The sequence below is a fragment of the Cryptomeria japonica genome, chromosome 8 (assembly GCF_030272615.1).
Source record: "Cryptomeria japonica chromosome 8, Sugi_1.0, whole genome shotgun sequence".
Taxonomy (NCBI): domain Eukaryota; kingdom Viridiplantae; phylum Streptophyta; class Pinopsida; order Cupressales; family Cupressaceae; genus Cryptomeria; species Cryptomeria japonica.
This window is the reverse complement of record NC_081412.1, coordinates 275,809,103-275,833,720: the sequence shown is the minus strand read 5'-3', so window position 1 is coordinate 275,833,720 and position 24,618 is coordinate 275,809,103. Positions and strand designations below refer to the sequence as shown.

Sequence of the window (24,618 nt, the reverse complement as noted above, 5' to 3'; positions counted from 1 at the left end):
AGCAATAACAGAAAACCAATACTAGGAACACAAAAGACACCAGAACACCCTTGGAAAACCTCCCTCCTGGAGGTGAAAAACCCAGCAATTAATCTCAGATCTTATTAGACAAAATCAGTATAAGTCTTTACAAATCTGCTTCAACACTTGAAGCACTTATAACAGCTGTATATGCACAGTAGAGTGATGAATCCAAACTAGGGCATAAAAGTACAATGAACTTATCTGCAATATGCTTAAATGCTGATCAAGGAAGACAGATCATGAACACCATTCACTGATAATGGAGAAGATTTGACGCCTCTGAATGAATTCGCTGTCCCTAAAAGGTAGTTCGCTGTCCTTAGGAGATGATTCTGTAATGTCCCCTTCTCGATGATGTACTTTCAGTGGTCCATTGGCCTATTCCTGAGACCCATAGGCTATGTGGAATGAAGAATTAGGGTTTCAAACATTGACGAGGCGAGAACTTACTATTTTTAGTAAGTTAGGGGTTGGATGTTTTGATGATACTATCTTACTGAGCTTTCCATGCTCTATCACTGGGTGCGAAGATCATGCTTTTCGGAGCAGTAGTTCATGACTTACTATTTTTAGTAAGTGGCAGTATGGAATATTTCTATTTTTGGCAGTGGACAGGGTCCTGGTCTTGCAGCAGTTCTTTGGTCTTCTTCACTCCACTTCATCCTGGTTTATGTTAATGATCAGTATGGGAGTCATAAGTAATTTAATTAAATATTATATCCTTGTCAAAGGTTTAATATTTAAATATTTGCAGTTACTGATTAATTGTGGCGATGACATAGGAAAAATAACTAATTAATATTCATTTGATTATCTCCTAAGTCAGAGGGAAAATTTGTGGTGGCCATTTAGGGGATTAAACATCTTTGGTCTAATGTTTATTATTGCAAAAAAGACGCCACCATGAGGAAGTTCAAACTTGCCTAGGAAAGGTAAGTAGGCGCCAAGTTAGTGGGGAGACATAAGGCAAAATGAAGTTGAATTTGAATGAAGTTTGGCACCATTTGCATTTGCATTTGGGGAGGCGTGGAGTTATAAATATGAGCCTTGGGCTCTCATTCTGGACATATTGAAAATTTGCATTGTTATGCTGTCGGATTGGCATCAGAACTTTGAGGCTTCAGAGTGTGGCTCCCTAGTGCTTTCCAGTTTCGTACTTGAAATATAGTACCTAGTTGTGTGCTGTAATCTACCATACTTTCAATGCATATCTTAGTCTTTTTGGTGTTTGGAGTGATTTCTGGAGTTGTTGGTTTCCCTGTGGCTGAAGCACGTTTTTTATCACACCTCTCTGCTTGAGTGTCTGGTCATCCTGGGTATTGGCTCATTCATCCTTCTTGCTGTTGGCGATTCACACTGTAAGTTTGTGGCACCTTTCATTGAGTATTGAATTTATTAAAGAAAATCGAAATTCCTTAGCTAGGCGTGGGGTTTTGAAGGTGCATTGAGATGCGTGCCAAATAATGTGGGGGATTTTGATAGCTTACTTTTGGTTTGTCTTCATCGCTACTGGTCTATTGTTGGTTTATGATTGATTTTGGGTGAATTGGGTGAGTATTGAGAGAGATATGAGTGATTTAGTGGGTTTATAGGCTGCTGGTTATGCATTTCCAGCCTGCAGTTTTGATGTTAGCAGAGTTTCATGATTATTGTCTTCTATGTTCAGCATTATTCTTCTACTCTCACTCTCTTTGTTATTGTAAGGTTAAGTAGTAGTACTACTAACCCATTCTGGATTGTAATCTCTCATCCCGCTGAAAAGTGGAAGAGGCTGGCTTGCCGCCTACATCAGTTAAATTGTAATTTAGTCCTCCAGCTGCATAAGCGATCGAGTGATGATTCGTTGTAATGGTCCTCCCGCTGCATAAGCGGTCGAGTTGAGTATTTTGTAATTCAGTCCTCTCGCTGAAATACTACGGCTGAGTGATTTGTGGTTGCTGTATGGTTCTCTTGGCTGGTTCACCGCCAAGTCTCTTGCTTTCCCGCTGGATAAGCGGAAGGGGCTAGCTTGCTGCCTGTTGACGTGTATTTTGTACACTATCAAACACAGAATAAAATACCCAAGGGTACCTTATCCTCTCTTGAATAAAGCCTCTGATTGCTGAAGATGTCGCAAAAAAGGATCAATCAGGATGACTCCAAGGTTCTTCGATGTAGGGTCTCTACGTGTGGATAAGCACCAGTGGTCGTTGTAATGCTGTTTCATCAAGGGGCCTTACGTTTTCGAACTGCAGGAACAGAATTTTCCTAAAACTAACAAGTTCTCAAAAAAGATCAAAAGGTAGGGTTTGCAAGAGATGAATTCTAATCTAATCCTAAGAATGACTCAATGTAGGCTAGACTTGGTAAGATTCTACCAATTTCAGTATTGCCAAGCAATTACAACTCTACTGGAATTGATGCGATCTTCTAAGGTGATTAGTGATTTTCAAATCATCAAGAATTAGAAATACTACCATAAAGGTACATATCAATAGTCCAAGAATGATTGAAGGTTCAAGCAATCCAAATATCTCCAGTTGACCACACAAGGCGTCCTTACAATCAGTAAGAAGCTAGTGGTTTGGAACGTGAATCTCACCAAAGATCAAGCTCAACACTTAGTCCTTCAAACTTAAATACTACTTCGACTGAGAATGATTCAAGAAAGTAAACAACCATGAAGATAGCCACAAGAATTGCAATAAAACACCATAACTTCAATATTTTATTGATCTCAAAGCCAAAATAGACAACAATTGCTTGAAATTCTTTCTTCAATGCTCAATCTTGCTACAAAATAATTTTCTTCTCTCCAAAAGCTCTAATCTTCTAATTATCTGACTATCTAATTACAAAATGAAAATGAGTGAGGGTATATATAGCATCCTCAATTACAATGAACAGCCTAGATCAAAAGAAGATCAATGGCTGAGATTCTGACACCTAAACCCTAACTAGGGTTTGTTACAAAAAGTTCCCTTTTTAGTTGAACAATATTAAATGCATAGCCAAATATTTAATTGGCACAAAATTCTAGGAAACATAGACCAATGATAATTAAGGTGCCACATCATCTACAACAACCTCTCTTCTAGAACCTTATTTCCTTTCCAATGTTCTTTCTTAGCATATGCAATGAAGCTGGACACAATTCCTTCAATTTCAGCAATAGGAATCTCGGGAAGATTCCTCATTCATTCCTCCAAGTGGATAACCTGATCAAAGGCCTTGAGAAGAGTCACATCCCATCCATGTTCGAGTTCTTTGATCTTCTCAATCAAGAGCATAGTAGTGAACATTAGATCCCGTTGCTCATCCGTGATGACATTCTCATCTTTGCAAAATATGACCTTGACCCTTTCTTCCAACTCTTGAAGGTCCACATCTGTCTCAACTTCGATCCTCCTGCCAAGAATGGTACATAACACCTCAAACACGTTGTCCTGAATTGGATGGATGACGCCTTCAACTTGATTGCATTTGGTGCTGATATCCTCGAAAAGAACCTCCTTTATCTGGAGTAGAGTTGACCACTGGAGTAAATTATGAGCTCCTCCATCCATTATCTTTTCTTGTGCTAGGATCTTCCTTGGTGTTTGCCTGATTACTTGTAGAACAGGAATGATAACATCTCTAGTGTGAGCGAAAGCGGCTACCGTTATCATTAGGTTGTGGACGATCTCAAGGACCTGGATAGCTCGGTGGATTGTCTGCATCATTCTTGTTGTAAATTCAACGGCAACTATGTGGGATTTGTCAATCCAAGAGCTCATAAGCTGAACCAAGCTCTTGACTCTCTCTGCCTTGCCAATTGATTCAAGGGGAAGTGCTTGCACAGGAGACACTGCTAGATCCTGACATCCCAAGGGCTGATTGAGATGGCTAAAGTAGCCTCTCCAAGCACCGACCTCTCTTTCAAGCTTTCTATTCTTTTCCATTTCTTCCTTAAGCTTATCTTTAAGTACCTCAAATGAATCGGTTGCCTCATCCAGTGCCTGCTCAGCAGTGAGTGGACCAAGTTCAAATGTTTCTACATCATACTCTTCTGCAAGGATTTCACCTTCATACTTGTCCACTGTTGGTGTAGCTATCTGCAACTTCCTGGACCCTGTCTCATCTCTGATCATCTTGGACATCTTGGGGGCCTTCTTCTTCTCCGTTACTTCCTGAGAATTTCCTACGAGGCTCTCTAAGTCAATTACATTATCTTCATCCTCAATCACAATCACCCTTGTCAATCTCTCCTTCAACCAATCTGGAATGGCAGATCTCGTCTCTCTAACTTGTATTTCTTTAGGCAATGGTTCGTCTTCCCGGAGAGGAGATGTCACTTCATCATCATTCTTGTCTTCATGTAGCTCATTGACTTGGGGAGATCGACTTGATGAATGTTGAGGTGCCTTCGCTTTTTTAGGTCTATCATTCTGTACCATTGACTCCATAGATTCATCCACCTCAGGCATCGTCATCTCTTGTCCTTCAACTTGACTTGTCCTTTTCTCATGTCGAGATGATGTACTTGATGAGCGATCTCGATTAGCCTCTTGCTTCTTCTTGGAGGGTTCCCTTTTCTCGGGTCTTTCTTTCCTCTTCGCGCCTCTAGGATGAGAATTGTCTTCACTTGCGCTTGCTCCTCCTTCTGGTCTTTCCTCTAAAGTATAAGTCATTGGTACGTTTTGTTCTCTTAACTTTCGATGTTGTACATCCACCCATCTGCGAGTACATGACAAAATTGGAGCCATCAAAGCTCTCAAGTCTGTAATCTCAGGCTCGTTCCAATCTATCTTCACTGCTTTGTCTTCTCTATCATAGGATGACTGGAGATGTCTGCCACTGTCCTGAGCTTGATCGGCCACTCTGTAAACTTTACATTTTCTGATGAAATCTAAAGGCAATTTGGAATGCATCTTTCTTTTCACTTCTAAATCACTTGAGAGATTCATCCAAAAGTCTTCTACCTGAAATTCGTGCTTGTACTTCCTACCACATGTCTCTTCTATATACCCATAAGGATCAAAATTCTCCCTCAAGGCAAAGAATGTGAATGAATATGAGGCCAACTCCCTCTCTGCATCATCTAAGGCTAGAGCATTAGGACATACCTCAACTGAATTCCCCAATATGATGGGCACGGGAGCTCCATTTCTATGCCTGTGTCTGAATGCCTTCGCATAGTCTACCAACTGCCTAGTCACCTCAAGTAGCACTATCTTGTCTGTCGGATACCTCGGCAACATGTAGGGAGGTGAAGGACATCCATGGACTCTGATATATGTAAACTTTGGAAACTAGATGAACCAAGCACCATACCTCTTTACAAGCTCTTGTGCATCTAGAGATAGTCGGTTGTGAATCCCACCTTGCAATATCCTAGTGATATTCATCGTGAAGGTATCATTGACTAACTTGTAGTCACTTCTTGGTGGATGATGCAAATGAACATAAGAATCACAAACTCTCACCTCTCCGAGTCCTCTTCCGATCACTCCTCTGTGAGGCAGTCCTGCATATTTGAAACTCCTGATCAAGGCATATATGACGTATGAGCTCATGTGAAATGACTTGGTAGCCTTTAGTCTTCTCAACTGCATGTCCAAGCAATGGCTAATAATTCTAGCCCAATGAATTGTTCCTTTTCCTTGAACTATCACTTGGATGAAGTAGAACATCCACTTCTCAAAATAGAAGGCCTGAGGAGCCCCTGTAACTCGATTGAGCAAAGTTATCAAATCTCTGTACTCCTTCTGGAAGTCGATCCTATGTGGTGTGTTGGGAATCTTGCTCAGGCGAGGACGACTTTTGAGTAACCAACTCTTATTGATGATGCTCAAGCAAGAGTCTGGATCATCTTCATACATCAACCTGGCTCCTTCTAGGCTTTTGTAAATCATATCTTTATGCTCTGGAAGATGGAGAGATTCACTTATAGCCTCCTCTGAAAGGTAAGCCAAAGTGTTCCCTTCCTTGGACACGATCGATCTTGATTGTGGGTCATAATGGCGAGCACACTCGATCATCAACTCATGGCACTAGACTACTGGAGGGAAACCGGCCGCCTTGATGATGCCACTTTCAATTATTCTCTTTGCGACAGGTGATGGCTTTCCAATGTAAGGGACCTCTAGAAACTTCCTGACATTGAAGTTTCCCAAGTTGGTATCTCCAATGTTGCTCCACTTGGACACGATCTTAGTCTCCAATTCTTCATTCCTCTGATCTTCCTTCATGAGGGCTGGAAGACTAGTGGATGCTCCTGCCTTTGGGGTTGCCATCTTGACACCTACACAACATTTCATAATGAGTAACATATTTCGCAACGTAGGAATATAGAAATAAAGGAAGATTTAAGATTTTAATTAGGAAACTTCATGATAAATCTTGAGTTATCATTTCCTAATTAACAACACAATTTTCAAAAACTTAAAGTTCAAAACTTAAAACTTCAACGTTGGGACTAGGATGATCTCACCATACCTCCACTTGAGAATTAATTCTAAAAAATGATGCAAAAATAAGGTGAATTAGCTAGGCGAAATGTAGATCGAAGTCCTTCCTTTAGCAGAATGCGCCTCCTTTAGTCTTCTCAAGCATCAATTCCACCACCCTAAGCCTCTAACACTTAGGATAATTCGCTCCAACTAGACCAGATTTCGCACTTCCTTCCTTTGCTCCTCAAATCGCACTTGAAGTAATGAATGAATGATGATTAAAATTGCTCAAAACACCCTTATTATATAGGGCGCTCACCACTTCACCTCCCCATAGGCCGACTTGGCAAAATAGGCCAAAAAATAAATAAATTTGCAAAAACAAGAGGCCGACCTAATAAAATAATAAAACATGATACCTCAAGCGCCCCATTTTCAATTTTAATTTAATAAAAAATAATTTTAAATGCCTTAATAATAAAAAATCGATTTTTTGAGGCTCAAAATTAATGTATTAAATGCTATGCGCCTTTATTAAATGCCAATTTAATTAATTCTCCTTTTTTTTAATTTCGAAGTTGATGATTTTGGCATTTCATGTGATTTGGAGGATGTCAACGTTCGGATATGGCAAAAATAAAGAATACCAATAACTTCGCTCTAGTCCCTTGGAGAGGGACAGGAGCACTTTTTCATTTTTAGGCTAGGATTCTCAATTTTTTGAAGTCAAACCTTTGTTCACCATGCTTTAGAAGATCCTTCCCATCTCACACAACTTTGCCTTAGCATAATCTCGGAGGGAATTTGTTGTTTCATAAAAAGCGCCCTGGTCCTTCAGTGAAGGACAGGAGCACTTTTGAGTCCATTGCATGAATTCTTGATCATATCAACTTCAAATTATCCTCCAGGCGTAGAATATCACATTTCACTCCATCTTGAGCCTTGGTAATAAAAATATCATTTCAAAATGCAAGGTAAATGGTCATATTTGGAAATTGCGCCCCCTTGGTGAGGAACGGGAGCACTTTTGCCAGTTGTCAAAATTTGCAACTCTCGCATCTCAATTCCACTTCAAGGCATTTTAAACACTTTTTCAAACTTGCGCCTTGGCCTCAATTTGTCCAAAATTGGTGAGAAAGGCTAGATAACATGTTAAGCGCTCTGGTCCTTCAGTGAGGGACAGGAGCACTTTTTTCAACTTCAAGCTTATCCGTCCTTTGCTAGCTTCCCAAATTATCTTCAATGGGCTAATCATGTCCTCTTCCATTCATTTCAATCACAAACTTGCCTTGTCTTTGCAAGAGATTTACACTTTCTTGGAAAACCGCTCTGGTCCCTTGGTGAGGGACGGGAGCACTTTTTGGAAAATCGCTCTGGTCCCTTGGAGAGGGACGGGAGCACTTTTTCATCTTGGCATACTTCTTTGTTCTTTAAACCTCTCAATTGCGTCTAAGGCATAAAACATCATTCGTCCTTCCCATCCAAGTCAAGTTTTGCCATAAAATATCAAACAAAGAGGAGAAACTTGAAAAAGTGCCATGGTCCTTCAGTGAGGGAGAGGAGCACTTTTTGTCATTTGGGTTGATTTACTCCTTTGTGAACTGCTTAAATTATATTCAATGGACAAAACATGCTTCCCTTGACCTCTTCAAATCGTAAAATCACTTTAATCTTGCAAAAATAGTGCAAATTTGAAATTCAAGCTCTGGTCCTTCAGTGAGGGACAGGAGCACTTTTTGCCTTCTACGCCAAATTGTCTCACTTTTCACCTCGAAATTCCTTTGCTAGGGAAGATTTGCTCTTACTTCATGCTATGAATAAAAGTTAATGTCCAAAAAAGGTCTAAAATTCTGCATATAAAGAAAAGCGCTTTGGTCCTTCAGTGAGGGACAAGAGCACTTTTGACCCTCTAGGCAAAAACTTCATCATTTCATCGTTTTTTGATCAAGTCTGGATGCTCTATCATGTTCATTTCGTCCTTCACTATGCCTTTGATGTTTCAATTTGACCAAACAAGGTCAGGAATGGCTCAAATAAGTCTTTTCGCCCTGGTCCTTCAGTGAAGGATGGGAGCACTTTGCCTTGGTCCCTTGGAGAGGGACAAGAGCACTTTTCCCTTTAACCTCCAAAATTCACCATTTTCATGCCTTCAAAATCTTCAAAAATATCGAGTCACATCCAAATATCACTCCGGGAGACCCTGCACAAAACAAAATAGAAAAGTCAGTGACAATTATGCATTAAATAACATTGGCGCCCTGGTCCCTTGGAGAGGGACGGGAGCACTTTTGTCCTTTCTGGCTAAAATATTCAAAATTTAGGTCTCCAATCATTTCACAAGGCAGAATTAGGTCATCTTCAAGGCCAGGAATCAGTTAGCAAGCCCTCGCAAAACAAGAAATTGCACTTAGAATGAAATTCGCCCTGGGCCTCCAGTGAAGGACAAGAGCACTTTCTCTGTTTCAAGCATCATCTTGCCTCCGAAATTTGATCAAAATTTACCTAGGCAAGAATATACAATTTCATCTTCAAAATGCTAACACTTAGACAAAATTTGAATTTTACCCCAAAAAACCCTGACTAGACCTAACCTGAGACATATCTGACTTCCCGACAGACTTACCTCACTTCAATAATCAACCCTCGGAAGGACGCTTAATAACTTTCAAAATTTGACTGGACTCGGCTTGAAAAATATCCAAAAGAAACCCTTAAGGCTTAGCCCTAGCCCAGACAGACCACTCACTCACTCAAAACCCTAAAAGCAGAGAGAAGAACAGGCAAAACAAAAAGCAAAAAGAGGGGGCCCCCATTTTAATGGGGCGATGTGTGAAATGGTCACAACACCGCCCAATATTGTATTTACTTTATCATTTCAGCAGATTTGTGATCTAACAATCCCCTCTTCACCGTATGCTCACCTTCCCACATTGGGCACTTGGTGATCAGAAAGTGGAAGGCTTGCATTTTCAGCAAGCTTTGAGTTTATGCTTTCTAACCTTAACGGGTATATGTTGGTTGATGATTCTTATTGGTCTTAAAAAAAAAAAAAAAAACCGGGATATTACAGATTCACTGTCCTTGGGAAAGACTTCGCTGACCTTAGATGATAGTTCACTGTCCTTGAATGATAGTTCGTTGATCACTGTTGAAGGAGATCGCTAAATGAATGAATGTATATATTGATGTGTATTATGCATGATTGAGACTTGTATATATATGTGTCTTAGCCACCTTATTTGACTTAGGTCGGCTTACAAGAGGAGCAATAAATTACAATAAAATGCTTTGAGTTTGGCGCCCAATATAGGGTCAGCCCCCATCAACATGTTTCAATACAATTTATATTTAATGCACATAAATTGTGACTAGGGCCGATAGGCCAATTAGTCACCTACAAGTGCTAGGCCGGCCCTAGAAGGGATCCGACCTAGCTACAACATCAACACTCCCTCTTAGCTAGGGAGGAGATCTTCTCAAGATCTGAGTCACATTGTGACAACCACCATGGTTGCTCCCAAAGGGTGGGTCTGTCATGGTTGCTCCCATGGATGGGAAACAAATAAACACAAGTGTCCATCACGGAATCCTCAATGTGATGTCATCATCTCATCATGACATTCACCATGGCTACTCCCAAAGGGTGAATAAACACAAGTGCCAAGTCATGGAGTCTCTCACATGACATCCACCATACCTACTCATAGAGGGTGGATCCATCATACCTATTTGCAGAGGGTGGAACAAGGGCTTTCACCTCAAACTTCTCTCGCAAAGAAGAATGTACTAACAAGGGCTTGCACCTCAAACTTATCTCGCAGAGAAGAATGCATTAACAAGGGCTTGCACCTCAAACTTCTCTCGTAGAGAAGAATGCATTAACAAGGGCTTGCACCTCAAACTTCTCTCACAAAGAAGAATGCATTAACAAAATCTTCAAGATGATGTGGCTCCCTCTGAAGCTGAAATGCCACGCTCCCTCTGAAATTGAAATGACATTTCCTCCTTTTAGAACAAGAACCCTTCTGAGTTGACATTTGACCTTGGCTCCTCCTAAGGTGTCCCTATGTCAACTTCCGTAGAAGAAGCTAGAGGAGTATACCTAAATTTGCACTCTCGGGCAATGTGGCCATACTTGTCACACCTAAAACATTGAATGTGAGATAAGTCCTTTTTCGGAACAGGATCTGGATCTCTGTCTCTATCCCTCTTTCTTCTTTTGCCTCTTTCCATAGAAGTGTGTGTAGCAAGGACTTGATTTTCCACGTCATAATGATTATGCTCAATTCCTCTTGATATCAACCTTGACTCTTCTTGAATACAATTAGCACAAAGGCGATCAAATTTGGGAAATTTGGATCTCCCACTTATGCCTTGAATAAATGGCTCCCATGAGTGAGGAAGGCCATTCAATGCTAGCATGACCAAGTCCTTGTCCACAACTTCATCTCCAATGGCACTTAGCTGATCTCTCAATTCTACAATTTTCATGAAGAAGGATATAACCGATTCACCCTTTGCCATCTTGACTTGATGAAGTTGCTACCTCAATGCAAGTACTCTACTTGTGTTGTTGATCTCATACATCCCTTCCAATGTCTCAAACATATCTCTGGCTGAAGACATCTTGGAGATGATAGGAACAAGATGATCTTTCACGGAGTCAATCAGGATCTTCTTGGCTTTGACAACATTCTTCTTGAATTGGAGTTTCTCTTTTTGATCTTCAGGCTCAGGCTGATCTTTTCCTTCTACAAACTGAAGTAGATCATTCTCTTCAAGTGCAATAAGAATTCTAACCTTCCACGAGGTGAATTTCAAAGCTCCGTCAAGTCTATCTTCAACCTTTAAACCGGTCACCATTTTCAATGCTGGAAATTACTTGATGAAGGTGAAGAGTGCTTCACTGCTATCAGACAATCTGATCACAATGGCTTCAAACCTGGCTCTGATACCATGTTAATTTTTAGATCAGATAGATAGCGATAACAGAAAACCAATACAAGGAACACAAAAGACACCAGAATACCCTCGGAAAACCTCCCTCCTCAAGGTGAAAAACACAGCAATTAATCTCAGATCTTATTAGACAAAATCAATATAAGTCTTTACAAATCTGCTTCAACACTTGAAGCACTTAGAACAGCTGTATATGCACAATAGAGTGATGAATCCAAAGCAGGGCACAGCAGTACAATGAACTTATCTGCAATATTCTTGAATGCTGATCAAGGAAGACAGATCATGAACACCATTCGCTGATAATGGAGAAGATTTGCTGCCTCTGAATGAATTCGCTGTCCCTAAAAGGTAGTTCGTTGTCCTTAGGAGATGATTCACTGTCCTTGGAAGTGATTCGCTACTCTTTGAGGGTTCACTGTCCTTGGGAAAGACTTCGCTGACCTTAGATGATAGCTCGCTGTCCTTGAATGATAGTTCACTGATCATTGCTGAAGGAGATCGCTGAATGAATGAATGTATATACTGATGTGTATTATGCATGATTGAGACTTTATATATGTGTGTCTTAGCCACCTTATTTGACTTAGGTCGGATTACAAGAGGAGCAATAAATTACAATAAAATGCTTTGAGTTTGGCACCCAATATAGGATCAGCCCCATCAACACATTTCAATACAATTTATATTTAATGCACATAAATTGTGACTAAGGCCGATAGGCCAATTAGTTAGCTACAAGTGCTAGGTCAGCCCTAGAAGGGATCTGACCTAGATACAACATCAGAATTCAATACTTCAAACTGTGATTATTAATAATGATCAAGAGAACATTTATCCTTCCCCTAGAAGTATGGTGTCCAATAAGTGCATTTTATATTCAGGATGTTGTAGGAGAAAATAAGTCATACTACTAATATGGATGTTGTGGCCTAGGGAACTTGTTAGCTAATGTATATACATTCCATCTTCTATGACTACATCTAGTAAAGATCTTTGTTACTATGTATTGGTTACAATTTAGGGTCAAGTATGTATATTCTAGTTGCATGTATATTGGGTTGAACATCATATTGGTATAAGCTGCCTAATCACAAAGGTATCTTGTTGGTTTGATACTGGCATTAGCAAATTTGTGAAATCTGTGAAAAAAATGTCCAACCACTTATGTTTCTTTCTTGTCAATGAACATATTTTATGTAGTCAACACTTCAACATGTTCATATTATGACACTAAGCAGAAAAAAAAAATGTAGTTTTATTAAAAAATGAATGGCTTCTTGTATCTACTGCAAAGAGTCCACGGTGAGAAGATGTGGGAATCCACGATTCCTACAACCTGCTTAAAAAACAGTGAGCATTATATCTACTGCAAAGAGTCCATATAAGAACATAAACCATAATCATGGTGACAAGAGGTGGGAATCCACAATTCCTACAACCTGCTTAAAAAACAGTGAGCATTATATCTACTGCAAAGAGTCCATATAAGAACATAAACCATAATCTACAAATTTGAATTCAAAAGCTAAAAATTACTATTAAGAGAACACCGGGCTCAACCTTGGCATAATAACATCTCTATTAAATCTCCTCTCACATGCTCCACTAATGTACTTCATGTTCTACATAATTTACATAACATGTAATCAATCATATTTCTCCATCTTTTCATATCTTCTTTTGAGAGAGAAAGCTTTATTTTATAGAATTTCTAAATATAATCCTAGAATAATCCTATTGACCAAGTTGCATCATCCTTGAATCTAGTTGATCCACTCATAGTTGAAAAACTTTGCAAGTACTTGCAGGACTCGCAAGTACTCGCAGGTCATTTGCTCAGTCGAGTCACTCGTGGAAAGACTTGCAAACATAAAAACCCAATGTATTTAAATGTAAAATTAATACTATGAGACATGAATTTTCAATACTATGATGTTAAATTAATACTATTATTACTTAAATAGTTTTCTATTAATATAGGTTTATTCTAATATAATTAAAAAATAAATTTAATGACATTAAATTTATATAAATGTGTGTTATTGAAGAATATTTAAAAAAATATACTTTCAAATGTTCGATAAAGTTGCCGAGTTATTGCCGAGTTTTTCCTAGATTTTTTGCAAGTCCCGAGTTTTTTAAATATTTTGTGCTTGCCAAGTCATTGCTGAGTCAGACTTTTTCAACTATGGATCCACTTACATGGATTTTCCTAATTGGCATGCTTGTACAACAAGTATGTTTTCGAATTTCCTAATAACATAAAATAAGAAAATAACTACAATTTCTAACTTGGGAGAAAACTAGCTCCTTAGTAAACTTAAATAACATGGTGTATTTGTTACAACAACACATTCCTTGTGGTCCCCAAGTAGTTTCTTCAAAATATATATCCTCTCAAATATCATGTCTGTCTATAGTAGGAAGATCATTTGTTCAACTCCTCTTACATCACAGATCAATATGGATATAACAGAATATTTGTGCTAGAAAAAGAGAGAACTGTTCCTCTTTTGGCTCACACTCTGAAGGAGGTTTCTTTGGTTGAAATTAATTTGTCACTTGTTTATGGCAACAAAGAGCTGGAACCTAAAATGTGTATAAAATAAATGTTAACTCGTAATCCTAATCGACAGGATTGTGGAAAACGCAGAAATGTGATGCCATAAACTAATTGTTTACTTGAAAGTTGCATGCATCAAAAGATGTTGATAGATAAGCATACGTTCCAAAATATCAAAATGATTATAGACATGTTTTTCTAGATCAAATCAAGGAAAACACAAAAGCATGGACATCTACATATATGTGTATAAGATGGAGTTGTTATAAACAAAAGTTACATATCTCAGTATCTACTAGCTCAGTATTAACACCCCTACCTCTATAGTTGCTATTCCGAATTTCACACTGGCCATCATGAGCAGCAAAATGACAGTTTATAAAGCATAACCCTGTATCCCAGAACTGCTAAGACAATTTGAACCAATTATTAATCTTCAAGAAATTAATGCATCCAGATATGCTCAACTCTATTAGCTTTTCATTAAGAGAATACAATTCTGATTTGTATGGACCTTGAAAGAAATACAAACGCCTCCTTTATTTGCCATGACATTTGCAACACCAGTAGCTTCGCTTCCACTATCTACATCAGATATTGCTTTCTGCCCAGTGCCAATGAATAAATTGATTAAAATTTTCAAGCACATTATGTGATGTTAAAGGTAGGGAAATTAGTCTCAGTATGATCCATTGGTACCTCTGCATCATCACGTACAAAAATAATCAGCCTCATCTGACCTCTTGAAGTGTAGCGAATTACTCTATACTGTCTGCCAACATGTTTCCTGTCAGGAACTACAACTTTTAGTTTCAACACACTTTCTAGAGTTAACAGATTTTCATTTCAAATACATATTTGACTGTGCTATTTGCTCTATGTGATAGAAGGTTAAATTCCATATAGACCATATTCTTTGAATACATGTACCTAAGAGTCTCAAGCCAATCCTTTCCACAGTCTGTAAATGGTGGCCTTGGTGGATAATCACATTCCTATTGTTGCCAGGAAAACAGATAACATTACAAGGAAACAATTTCTGGTACTATTTGAAGCCTATGTAAGTTTACAGATAGCTAATTGAAACATTCATCTTATACCTGCATAGAATTATTTAACTGAAAAAAATTACCATACCTTTGACAGAGGAATACATGAGAAAAGCAATCCAAATGGTAAATCAAAACTAAAAAAATCTCATTATTCGAGTCATGCATGATTAATGAGACCATTAGCAGTACGGAAATTGCATAATTTTAGTATAAACAACCTTCAAACCCAATGAAAAATATAGCTGTTAAGCTCCTGCAAAGATGTAACTAGTTAACTGTGGCTACCTTATTATGTAAGTTTGAAATTTATTTACAAGAGTAAAGCAAAAAATTCAGTCTTAATGAATTTTTGGTTAAATTTCAAAAGCCAATTCACAAAATTAATCCTAGATGAGCTATATTTGTTAAAAAGGTATGCCAGTCAAAATATAGCCTGGTGAACTTTAGGCTGCAATCAAATCAGTAACCTCTTTTTAGCAGTAACCTATCAAATCACACAAGCTGTGAAAATTTCTAAAAGAAACTCTCAATAAATAAATATTTGGCCACATTCTACAGTAGGCTCACTCCAATTTCATTGTAAAAGAAAGTGACGAGATCTAGAAGAGAAGGAATCCAAAATGTCTGCAGATATTTCATATTCATAGAAACCAAAGCAAAAATCATGGAAAAGTAAAGTTCTATAACTTAATAAACTTACCTGTGTGCCAATAGCCATTATTTGATAAGCACCAGATATTGGAATCCAAGCAGACAAGTCCTCTGGCTGCAGAGAGTCAAGTAAAGACACTTAATGTAACTTTTTCTCAGTTCACCAAGAGCATATGTCCCAAAGGGAATCCTAGAGACAGAAAGGGGCAAGATTGTCTAAACGTGCAGGAAGGACATAACTTATGTTTCAAAACAGGAGCCCTTGTATTATATTCAGTGAGCTCATTCAGTTATTTACCTCAGACCAAAAAAATCCTTTCTCCAGTGCATTTAATTTATATTCTATCGAAGTAATAATAGAACATGCATTTTCTTAACACAAGAAAGATAGAATAAATTATGAACATACAAATGAATGAAATATAGAGCTTTAAATTCATGGAATCTTATCATCTAAAAATGTTTATCAATGGCTTCCAAATAATGATGCTATCATCATTGTAATCAAATGTTGTATTTTTGTAATCATCAAAAATAAAGAATGTAGTGTGAGATGGCAAGATGCTACCAGTAGAGACATATATTGTTTAATTCAATTGAAATACTCTATACATATTAACTGGTCCAAAACATGTGATATTCTCTCCTAACAAGTAAATAATAGACAGCCAGATGTTTAACTCAGAAAGCAATAAGAATATTATGTTCATTTGACTTTAAAGCATGCCAAAACAAAGTTAGATCAATCTTTACTTTGATATAGAATAATTGCCAATTCCCGTAATAGTCAGTAAATGGTTACATTCTCTTTGGCTGTAGATTGATGAGTATTCAAAATCAAGTATCTAGATTGATGAGTATTCAAAATCAAAGCATTTTACGAAAGGAAACATGCCTCTAATGGTAAGTAGCTTCTGAAAAAAAACAGCATTCTAAAATCAGAAAGAGATACTATAATTGTCCTGCATATGCCAGGCAAGAGGATACATCTGTCTTGTATATGCCAAACAGAGACACTGATATCACCAGATAAGCTAGTACTGATACAGAGAACGAAATAGATACATGATATACCTTATTTAATTCTACTGAATGAAAGGTTTTATCTCAAAGCACCCATTTATTTTATTTGCTCAAAAATCTGCTGAAACCCTACTCTATATTAAGAAAATGCTTGTACAAAGAACAAAACTCGTTCATGTTTTTCTTCCCATTACCGTCCATTCTTGTAATTGACTACATAGTTCAGGCCACATATTTCATGTATCAAACAACTATTCTTGGAATTTTTACTTTTCATGTTTTGAGATGTATCTATTGATCGATGCCAGGCTCCAAATATTATTTATGTTAATTCTGATTGATTATTTTGTTGAATTCTAATGTTTATGCTCTTTATTTAGCTTCTTATATTTGTCTGTGTTTACTTTCATGCATTTTTACTATTTTGTGTGAAATATTTCCTCCTGTTATGGACTGCTCCAGTTATCTGCACATATACATGTAGAAGCCCTATCGAAAGTGAAAATAGGCACCAATAAGGCCAATAAGGCATGCCCATAAATAAACCTCATATAGAAATGAACCCCTATAGTTGGCACTAATTTAAGTTCGTCAGTGTTTCCTCACTGAGAGTCGTGATATTGCCAGAGATATGGAATAAACAAGGAAATATAAAACATTCACCCTATTTATGAAGCCAAAGACAAATAACACTTGGCTAGTAGGCATACTTGAAAGAATGAACATTTTATTGAGGGAAAAAAACAATTTAGAGTTAGACCTTTTAAACACCTTTCTTTGACAGTGGATCCTCTTGGTTGACAATCATCAACCTCCAAATTCAATCAATATTAAGGATAAAAGAGAATGGACAAACCATTACCACTTACTCTTATTACCCCATTGATGGGAATGGGTTAGGATTTGATCCAAGAATATAAAATAATACTGGAAATATACTCAAATGGATGAGATACAAGGCTTGGAATACTACAACATGAAAATCTAAAACTTATATGCAAATTTGAAAATTAAGTTGCCTTAATGTGGAAAAACCATGCTTAGATCCTTCTTAATGCTTCTAAAATAAGCCAACATATCATGTTTAATAAACCTATCTTATATGAACTTATAACAGCAATAAATAACGAATAACATCACCATAAGATACCACCACTGAGGCATAGATCAGAAACATAAGATCATCACATAAAAAAGGATTATGTGAAGAAACCCTTATAGAAAAAAACTCCACCAAGAGGAGAGGCCAAGTATGGATTATCAACAAATAAATGTGCTAACAATACATTCACCTACATTCTCCTCTTTTCCTCCAACATGGCAGCACCTGTGTATCTATGAACAACCTCCTTATGCCTCCCACCAGTCCTTGCTCTTGGAGAGTAACTCTACTATCAACTATTCCTTGCTATTCTACATCCAAAGAATTGTTTATATAGAATGACAAGAGCTCCAAAACCACCCAACAAGGTGTCTAAAGAAAGAAACCCCAAACCACCCAACAAGGTGTCTAAAGAAAGAAACCCCAAGTTACACCTTGTTGGGTGGTTTTGGAGCTCATCATTCTAGGTCCCCAACCCTTGGATTTCCTCCATGGAAGTCAAAAAGATACTAGTTTTAGCTCAAATACTTTTTCTCCAACTTGGGTGCCCAAACATGGAAGATAAACATTATATTAAATGCAATTAATGATATAATCCCAAGAGACACCTATTGCCTCTTCCAAGCCACCACTTGGAAAAGCCCAAATGCCAATTATTTGTTCACTTCCTATGACATTAATTATCCCATTCTAAGCATCCACATGTGGGGAGGGGTTTCTTTCTTTAGACACCTTGTTGGGTGGTTTTGGAGCTCTTGTCATTCTAGGTCCCCAACCCTTGGATTTCCTCCATGGAAGTCAAAAAGATACTAGTTTTAGCTTAAATACTTTTTCTCCAACTTGGGTGCCCAAACATGGAAGATAAACATTATATTAAATGCAATTAATGATATAATCCCAAGAGACACCTATTGCCTTTTCCAAGCCACCACTTGGAAAAGCCCAAAGGCCAATTATTTGTTCACTTCCTATGTCATTAATTATCCCATTCTAAGCATCCACATGTGGGGAAAACAATATTAAATAATTGTGTTCACAACCCACCTTTATTGCTACTAGTGGAACCCATCACCCCTTATGAATGTATTACAAACAATGGTGAGAATAAATATTACACCCTAAGTGCCTTAGGATACTATATGAGAATGTTGGAACCATGCCATAGGTGTAGAACACACAGATATACTAAAAGTGGGGTGGGGGTGAATCTTTATATTATACCAATTATCATCAAGGAATCAATAAGAACATTAGAAACAATAATACAAGCAATGAGCACATCCACATAAGATGACACCAAATTTACATGGAAATCCTAGAAGAGAAAAATCATGGTGAAAAAGTTGCTTGGACCTGCTGCCCAAATCTAGCATCACAAAATGAAGTTTGAACTTTACAAAGATTGCTTATAGACACCAACCCACAGGAGACACCAATCCCCTAATCAATTTATAGGCACCAACCTTAAAAAGACTCCAATCCCCAATCTGAGCACCAACCCAGAAAGAATAAGAGGCACCAACCTCACATGAATCAAGAAGTACCAATCTTAGATTGCACTAAAATGATTACAAAAAAAGAGTGAAATTCACACCGTATGAAATAAAATTTGCATAGAATCAAATTGATCATACTTAATTCTTCTTTATCATTTTGAATTGATCTGATCCACAATCTACTCTCCTTCACATACTTGATCTCTTCTCCCAAAAATAAGTCATGAAGTGCTCAAACAGAGTTACAATCTATTCACAAATATATACATCTTAGTGAACTTTTGCGCACACACTTTACACAGTAAATGAAAATCCTGACTTAAATATCAATCTGCATGACCAAATAACATTCCAATGTCAACCAAGAATTATCTAAACAAACATTAACTTGATTCAAGGTTGGCTTGTGACAATTTTGAAATTTTGAACCAAGGACTAGCCATTCAACAAGTTTAAATCTCGATTGTTGATCTAACCTTTCATGGCAAAATTGAACGCTCGAGATTCATATACCATAGTTGAAAAACTCGGACTCGGCAATGACTCGGCAAGCCCAAAAATTTTAAATAACTCGGGACTCGCAAAAACTCGGTAACTTTATTGAACATTTGAAAATACAGTCATATAATCATATTACATTTTAACTAGTTATTCAATCATATAATCATATTACATTTTTATTCATGCTCAAAAACTAGATGAATTCCTTGGTGCATCTTGTCTCATGGCCAAAAAATAGAAGTTTAGAATCAAACTTGTAATTCCTGACGAGTTTTTCTTGAGAAATAGGGTTTAACCTACGAGATTTCGCGAGTATTTCCTCAAAAATGCTGCGTGTTTTTATAGAAACTCGGAGCCAAGTTTAATGGTGAGTGACTCGGCTAGGGTTTTGACCTGCGAGTACTCACAAGTTTTTGAAAAACCCGCAGAGTTTTTCATCTATGTCATATACAAATTTTAAATGGACTGTCTTGCCTAGATGTCAAAGATTGGAAAGTCATCATCCAATAAGATTTAGCCATTTTCGGAACAAAATATTCTCCATCCAATCAAGAATGCTTGTCTAGATCATATAGATTTTGATCTTGCAGAGCAACCAAAGTTGAGACCTATAATGTCCCCTTCTCACTGATGACCTTCCAATGGTCCATTAGCCTATTCCTGAGACCCATAGGCTAGTGGAATGAAGAATGAGGGTCCAACATTGATGAAACGAGGACTTACTATTTTTAGTAAGTCAGGGAATGGCCATTCTGGTGTTACTATCCTACTGAACTCTCCATGCTTTGCCTTTGGAAGCGAAGATCATGCTTTTCTAAGCATTAGTTCTTGACTTACTATTTTTAGTAAGTGGCAGTGTGGCACAATTCTATTTTTGGCAGTACACAGGGTTCTGATTCTGCAGCAGTTCTGTGGTCGTCCGGGCTCAGTTTCATCCTAGTTGTGATAATAATCAGTACGGGAGTCATTTGCGACATAAATATTATTTCCTTATCCTAAGGTTAATATTTAATTAATCTGATTATTGGCTACAGGTTTATTAAATTTGGGATTAATGCCTATTTTATCCTAAGTTTTTGGCGAAATTCATGTGTACTATGGGATGTCGAAATATTTTAGAGGAATATTACTTCACATTGCATCTCCATTATTTGCCAAGTGATTAACGTGGGTCCTCTCCCTTTTGGCGTGAGTTTTGACTTATGAAAAGTGGCGCTACACTTGGGTCCACATGTAGTGGAATGAAATGCAAATGCAAGTCGTTGAATTTGGAGGAATTGCATTTGGGTTTGAGGAGTGAAGTTATAAATATGAGACTCGGGCTCCCATTTGCACTATCTATGAAAATTGCATCGTTATGCTGCTGGTTTGGCGACTGAAAATCTGAGCTTCGAAGTATGGCTTCTTAGCTAAGTCTCAGTTTCGTACTTGCAAGATAGTACCTAGCTATGTCCTTGTATTCCCAATGCTGTTGGTGAATGAGTTGCAGATTGTGGAGTGTTCTATGTGGGATTTGAGTCTTTTCTGGTTGCTGGTCACGGGACTGCTGAAAGTATATTTTGCTCACACCTCTTAACCAAGCGACTCCATCATTCTGGGTGTAAGGGGCTGCTGTCTCGGGGAGATCAGTAGGCTTCTGGGGTTGTAAGTCCCTTGTTATTCTCACCAGGTGGAAGTTGTGGTGATTGACAAATGGTTAATGCCAAGCTACAATTGTGTGAGAATTGGACGAAAAACTTATATATGGGGGTCGGTTGAAGGAATAGCCGAGTGCCAGGAGTGCACCAAGGTGGTCTGTGGCAGACACCTCCTCCTAGGGGTGAAGAAGAGTAACCCTACCCTCTAGTCTCAGGGAGATAGAGGTCCTACATGGACATTAGGGGTGAAGCAAAGTAACCCCACCTTATCATTGGATGGTGAGGTTTACTGGTGGATGCATTCTCATGGTCCCTATTTCAGTGAAGTGGAGTAACTGAGCCAACGTTGGGGATGACTCCCGGGGAGTTGTCTATGACCCGAGGACTAGGGAAGCGGAGTACCTAGGCTCTTGCAAGGAGGATGATCGTGCAATGGATTGTCCCGGTTGGGGAAGTGGAGTACCCAAGATCTTGTAAGGGGGATGGCCGCGCAATGGGCTATCTATGTCGGAATGTTGGAGCTTGAGAGTTGGGCAAGCTATGTGGGTTGAGTTGCAGAGCCAGAAGTCCATGTGTCTTGTGGAACAAGTAGGGTGATGTGTCGGGCACACACCTAGGTTACCTGAAGTGGGATTTGCATTGAGATCCGGGATCTCAAGGCCCTAGAGTGGGGGTCAAATGTGGCAGTAGGGACCGGGTTCCGAAAGTGTGCTCATGTTGAGCCGAGCCATGAGGCGAGTCCAAGAGGGTGACAAAGATGGATGAGTTGCATGACCGAAAAGAGGACATGGTCCATAGGCGAGTTGTTCTGGGAGCACAACCAAGTTGAAGGAGAGTTCAGTGACCAAGGATATTGGATTGGATCATGGAGCGAAGAGCTTGGTGCCCAAGTAGGAGTGCAAGGTGTTTTGTCAATCTGAGAGACTTAGACTGGGTGTTTGCATGGAGCTAGTTATTGTGCATAGGATGTACAGGGAACCGGGTTCACCAGTGAAGCCATGTAGGCATAGGCCAGGGGCCCAAAGCAGTGTGACTTGGAGTCCCCGTTTAGGAAGGGGTTCTGAGTTGTGTACTAGGTAAGCCATCGCGGGCTCATGAGAGAGTCAGTGGTGCACCAGGTTGAGTTCCAAAGGAGACAGGATCTTTGTGGATCAGGTGTCTACATGAGAAGCTATCGCCAGGGGCGAGGTGCAGTGGTATCTGTATCGGTGTTTCAAGAGTGGACGTTGATCTAGGGGCAGGAACTTGTAATCGGATGCTTGGGAACTATTTGGGGTAGTGACCAACGACAGAGTTGGAATTGTTTGTAGACCGGGCCAGGGGTCGTCTCTTCATAACAATAAAGCTATCTATTGCCCCAGTATTGTGTTCATTGTGTGGAGATGGACAAACAGGAAGCTAGCTCAGGGAGTCTAGTCGTCCCATGAGATATGTTTGGTGCTTGAGGGTTCAGAGGAGCTGAGGGAGGCCAACATGGGCGCCAGTGCTGTGGGAGTGCTGGGCATGCTCAGGGGGTGTGCAAAGTTGGAGTCGAAGGACTTAAGGAGTTTCGGCAAGGGTCAGTTTCAGTAGTCAGGGTCTTATGGGGGACTCAAGAAGACGAAGGCATAGAGGAGACCTGTAAGCTTGTACCAGGTGTGCAAGGATAGTGCGACAAGACAGTGTTAGAGTAGAGTCAGGGACTTGAAGGGAGTGCTAGGAGCATTAGGATGAAGGAAACCTGTGAGAGGGTTGGCATGCACTTCTATTCCGGATGGGTGTGTGTTAATGTGGTCAGGTGGTGGACACTTGAAAAGGGATGGCGTAGTCTGGAAACAAGAAAGGACTTGTCTGCAATGGAAGTCATGAGTAAGGTTTACTAGTGCCGCATGAGGTTGGACCTCCTTTGGAAGGAAAAAGCTTGTTTGGGCAGCAGGTCGGTCTAGCCCCGTGACAGTTGGTATCAGAGCATAAAAATTGGCAAGGCCAGTTATATGAGCTGAGGTAGCTAGGCTATCAAGTGGTCAGAGGAAGACTGCGAAGGCGGATTGTGGTTTGCAGTGTCGAGGACAGGTAGACCAGGGTGGCTAGCAAGGCGTAGTCACTAAAAATGGGAGGCCAATCCAGGTAGGGATAAGGATGGTGAAGTCCGTGGCCGAGTTCCATGAGTGGTAGTCAGCTGGTTGGAGTTTGTGCCTGGGGCCGAGTTCCATCGGGAAGGGACTATGCTAGTGGAGCGACAAGAGATCAGGAGTGGATCTCTTAGTGGGGAAAATCTTGCACGGGAAGTGCCTTAGTAGTTCGGGTGGAGTGAAGTAGGCAAGGTGTAGGTCAGTACTGAACTGGGTTCAGTGCTGGAAGTAGTCGGCAGGGCCGCAAGATTTGATATGGCAGTGTCCAAGGGCAGTGGCATATAAGACCAGTCAAACGAGTTAGGAGTTGCGAGGAGCAGTGTGGTGTAGGGTCTTGTCAAGGACGGATTTGAGGTGAAATCGAGTTAGGAGCTGCGAGCAATGTGGTGTAGGGTCTTGTCAAGGACGGATCTGAGGTGAAATCGAGTTAGGTGCTGCGGGGGCAGTGTGGTGTAGGATCTTGTCAGGGACGGATCCGAGGTGAAATCGAGATGGAGCTGTAAGGTACAGTGTGGTGTAGGATCTTGTCAAGGACGGGTATGAGGTGTAACAATTTGGGTTGTGGGATGGCATAGGGTCATTCCCGGTGTGTAGGGTTGTGTCCGGGACATGATCCGAGGTGTAAATTTGGTGGCGAAGCAGGTTCAATGGTGGAAAGCTAGTGAGGGGCCAAGTCACAAAGGAAGTCAAGGGAAAGAGGCAGTACCTTGCCCACATTGGATGTGGTTTGCGATGGCATTGGGCACAAGAGGTTGGCTAGCTTACAAATGTTGGTGGCTTCTTTGGGTTGCAGCACCGAGGGCGCAGGGCGTTCTGTGGACAGTGTGTCAGTCTGGCAAAGTGGCACAATGGATGGAAGTGAGTTTATTGAATGTGTAGGATGTAATGCAAGAGTTGGGTGTCTTCAGGGAAGTGCACCTAAGATGTAGGATTGTGTCTGGGACATGATCTGAGGTGTGAAATTTGTGGCGAGTTAGGTCTGAAGGTTGGGAACCAAAAATGGGACCGAGTCATAGAGAAAGTCAAGGGAAAGTGAGTACCTTGCCCACACTGGATGTTGATTGCAGAGGTGTTATGCACAAGAGG

At 39.5% G+C, this 24,618-nt stretch overlaps 1 protein-coding gene across 2 annotated transcripts in view; it reads right to left on the bottom strand.

Moving 5' to 3' along the window:
* The window catches only part of LOC131072442 (uncharacterized), a 162,797-nt gene that overhangs the window by 92,727 nt on the left and 45,452 nt on the right, over nucleotides 1-24,618 (bottom strand). For both annotated transcript variants that reach the window (XM_058008607.2, XM_058008608.2), the window contains 5 exons: nucleotides 15,712-15,777; nucleotides 14,890-14,954; nucleotides 14,659-14,746; nucleotides 14,474-14,563; nucleotides 14,279-14,363 (listed from right to left, as the gene is read on the bottom strand). In XM_058008607.2, the coding sequence (XP_057864590.2) occupies nucleotides 14,279-14,363; nucleotides 14,474-14,563; nucleotides 14,659-14,746; nucleotides 14,890-14,954; nucleotides 15,712-15,777 (394 nt within the window). The remainder of the gene's footprint in view (nucleotides 1-14,278; nucleotides 14,364-14,473; nucleotides 14,564-14,658; nucleotides 14,747-14,889; nucleotides 14,955-15,711; nucleotides 15,778-24,618) is intronic.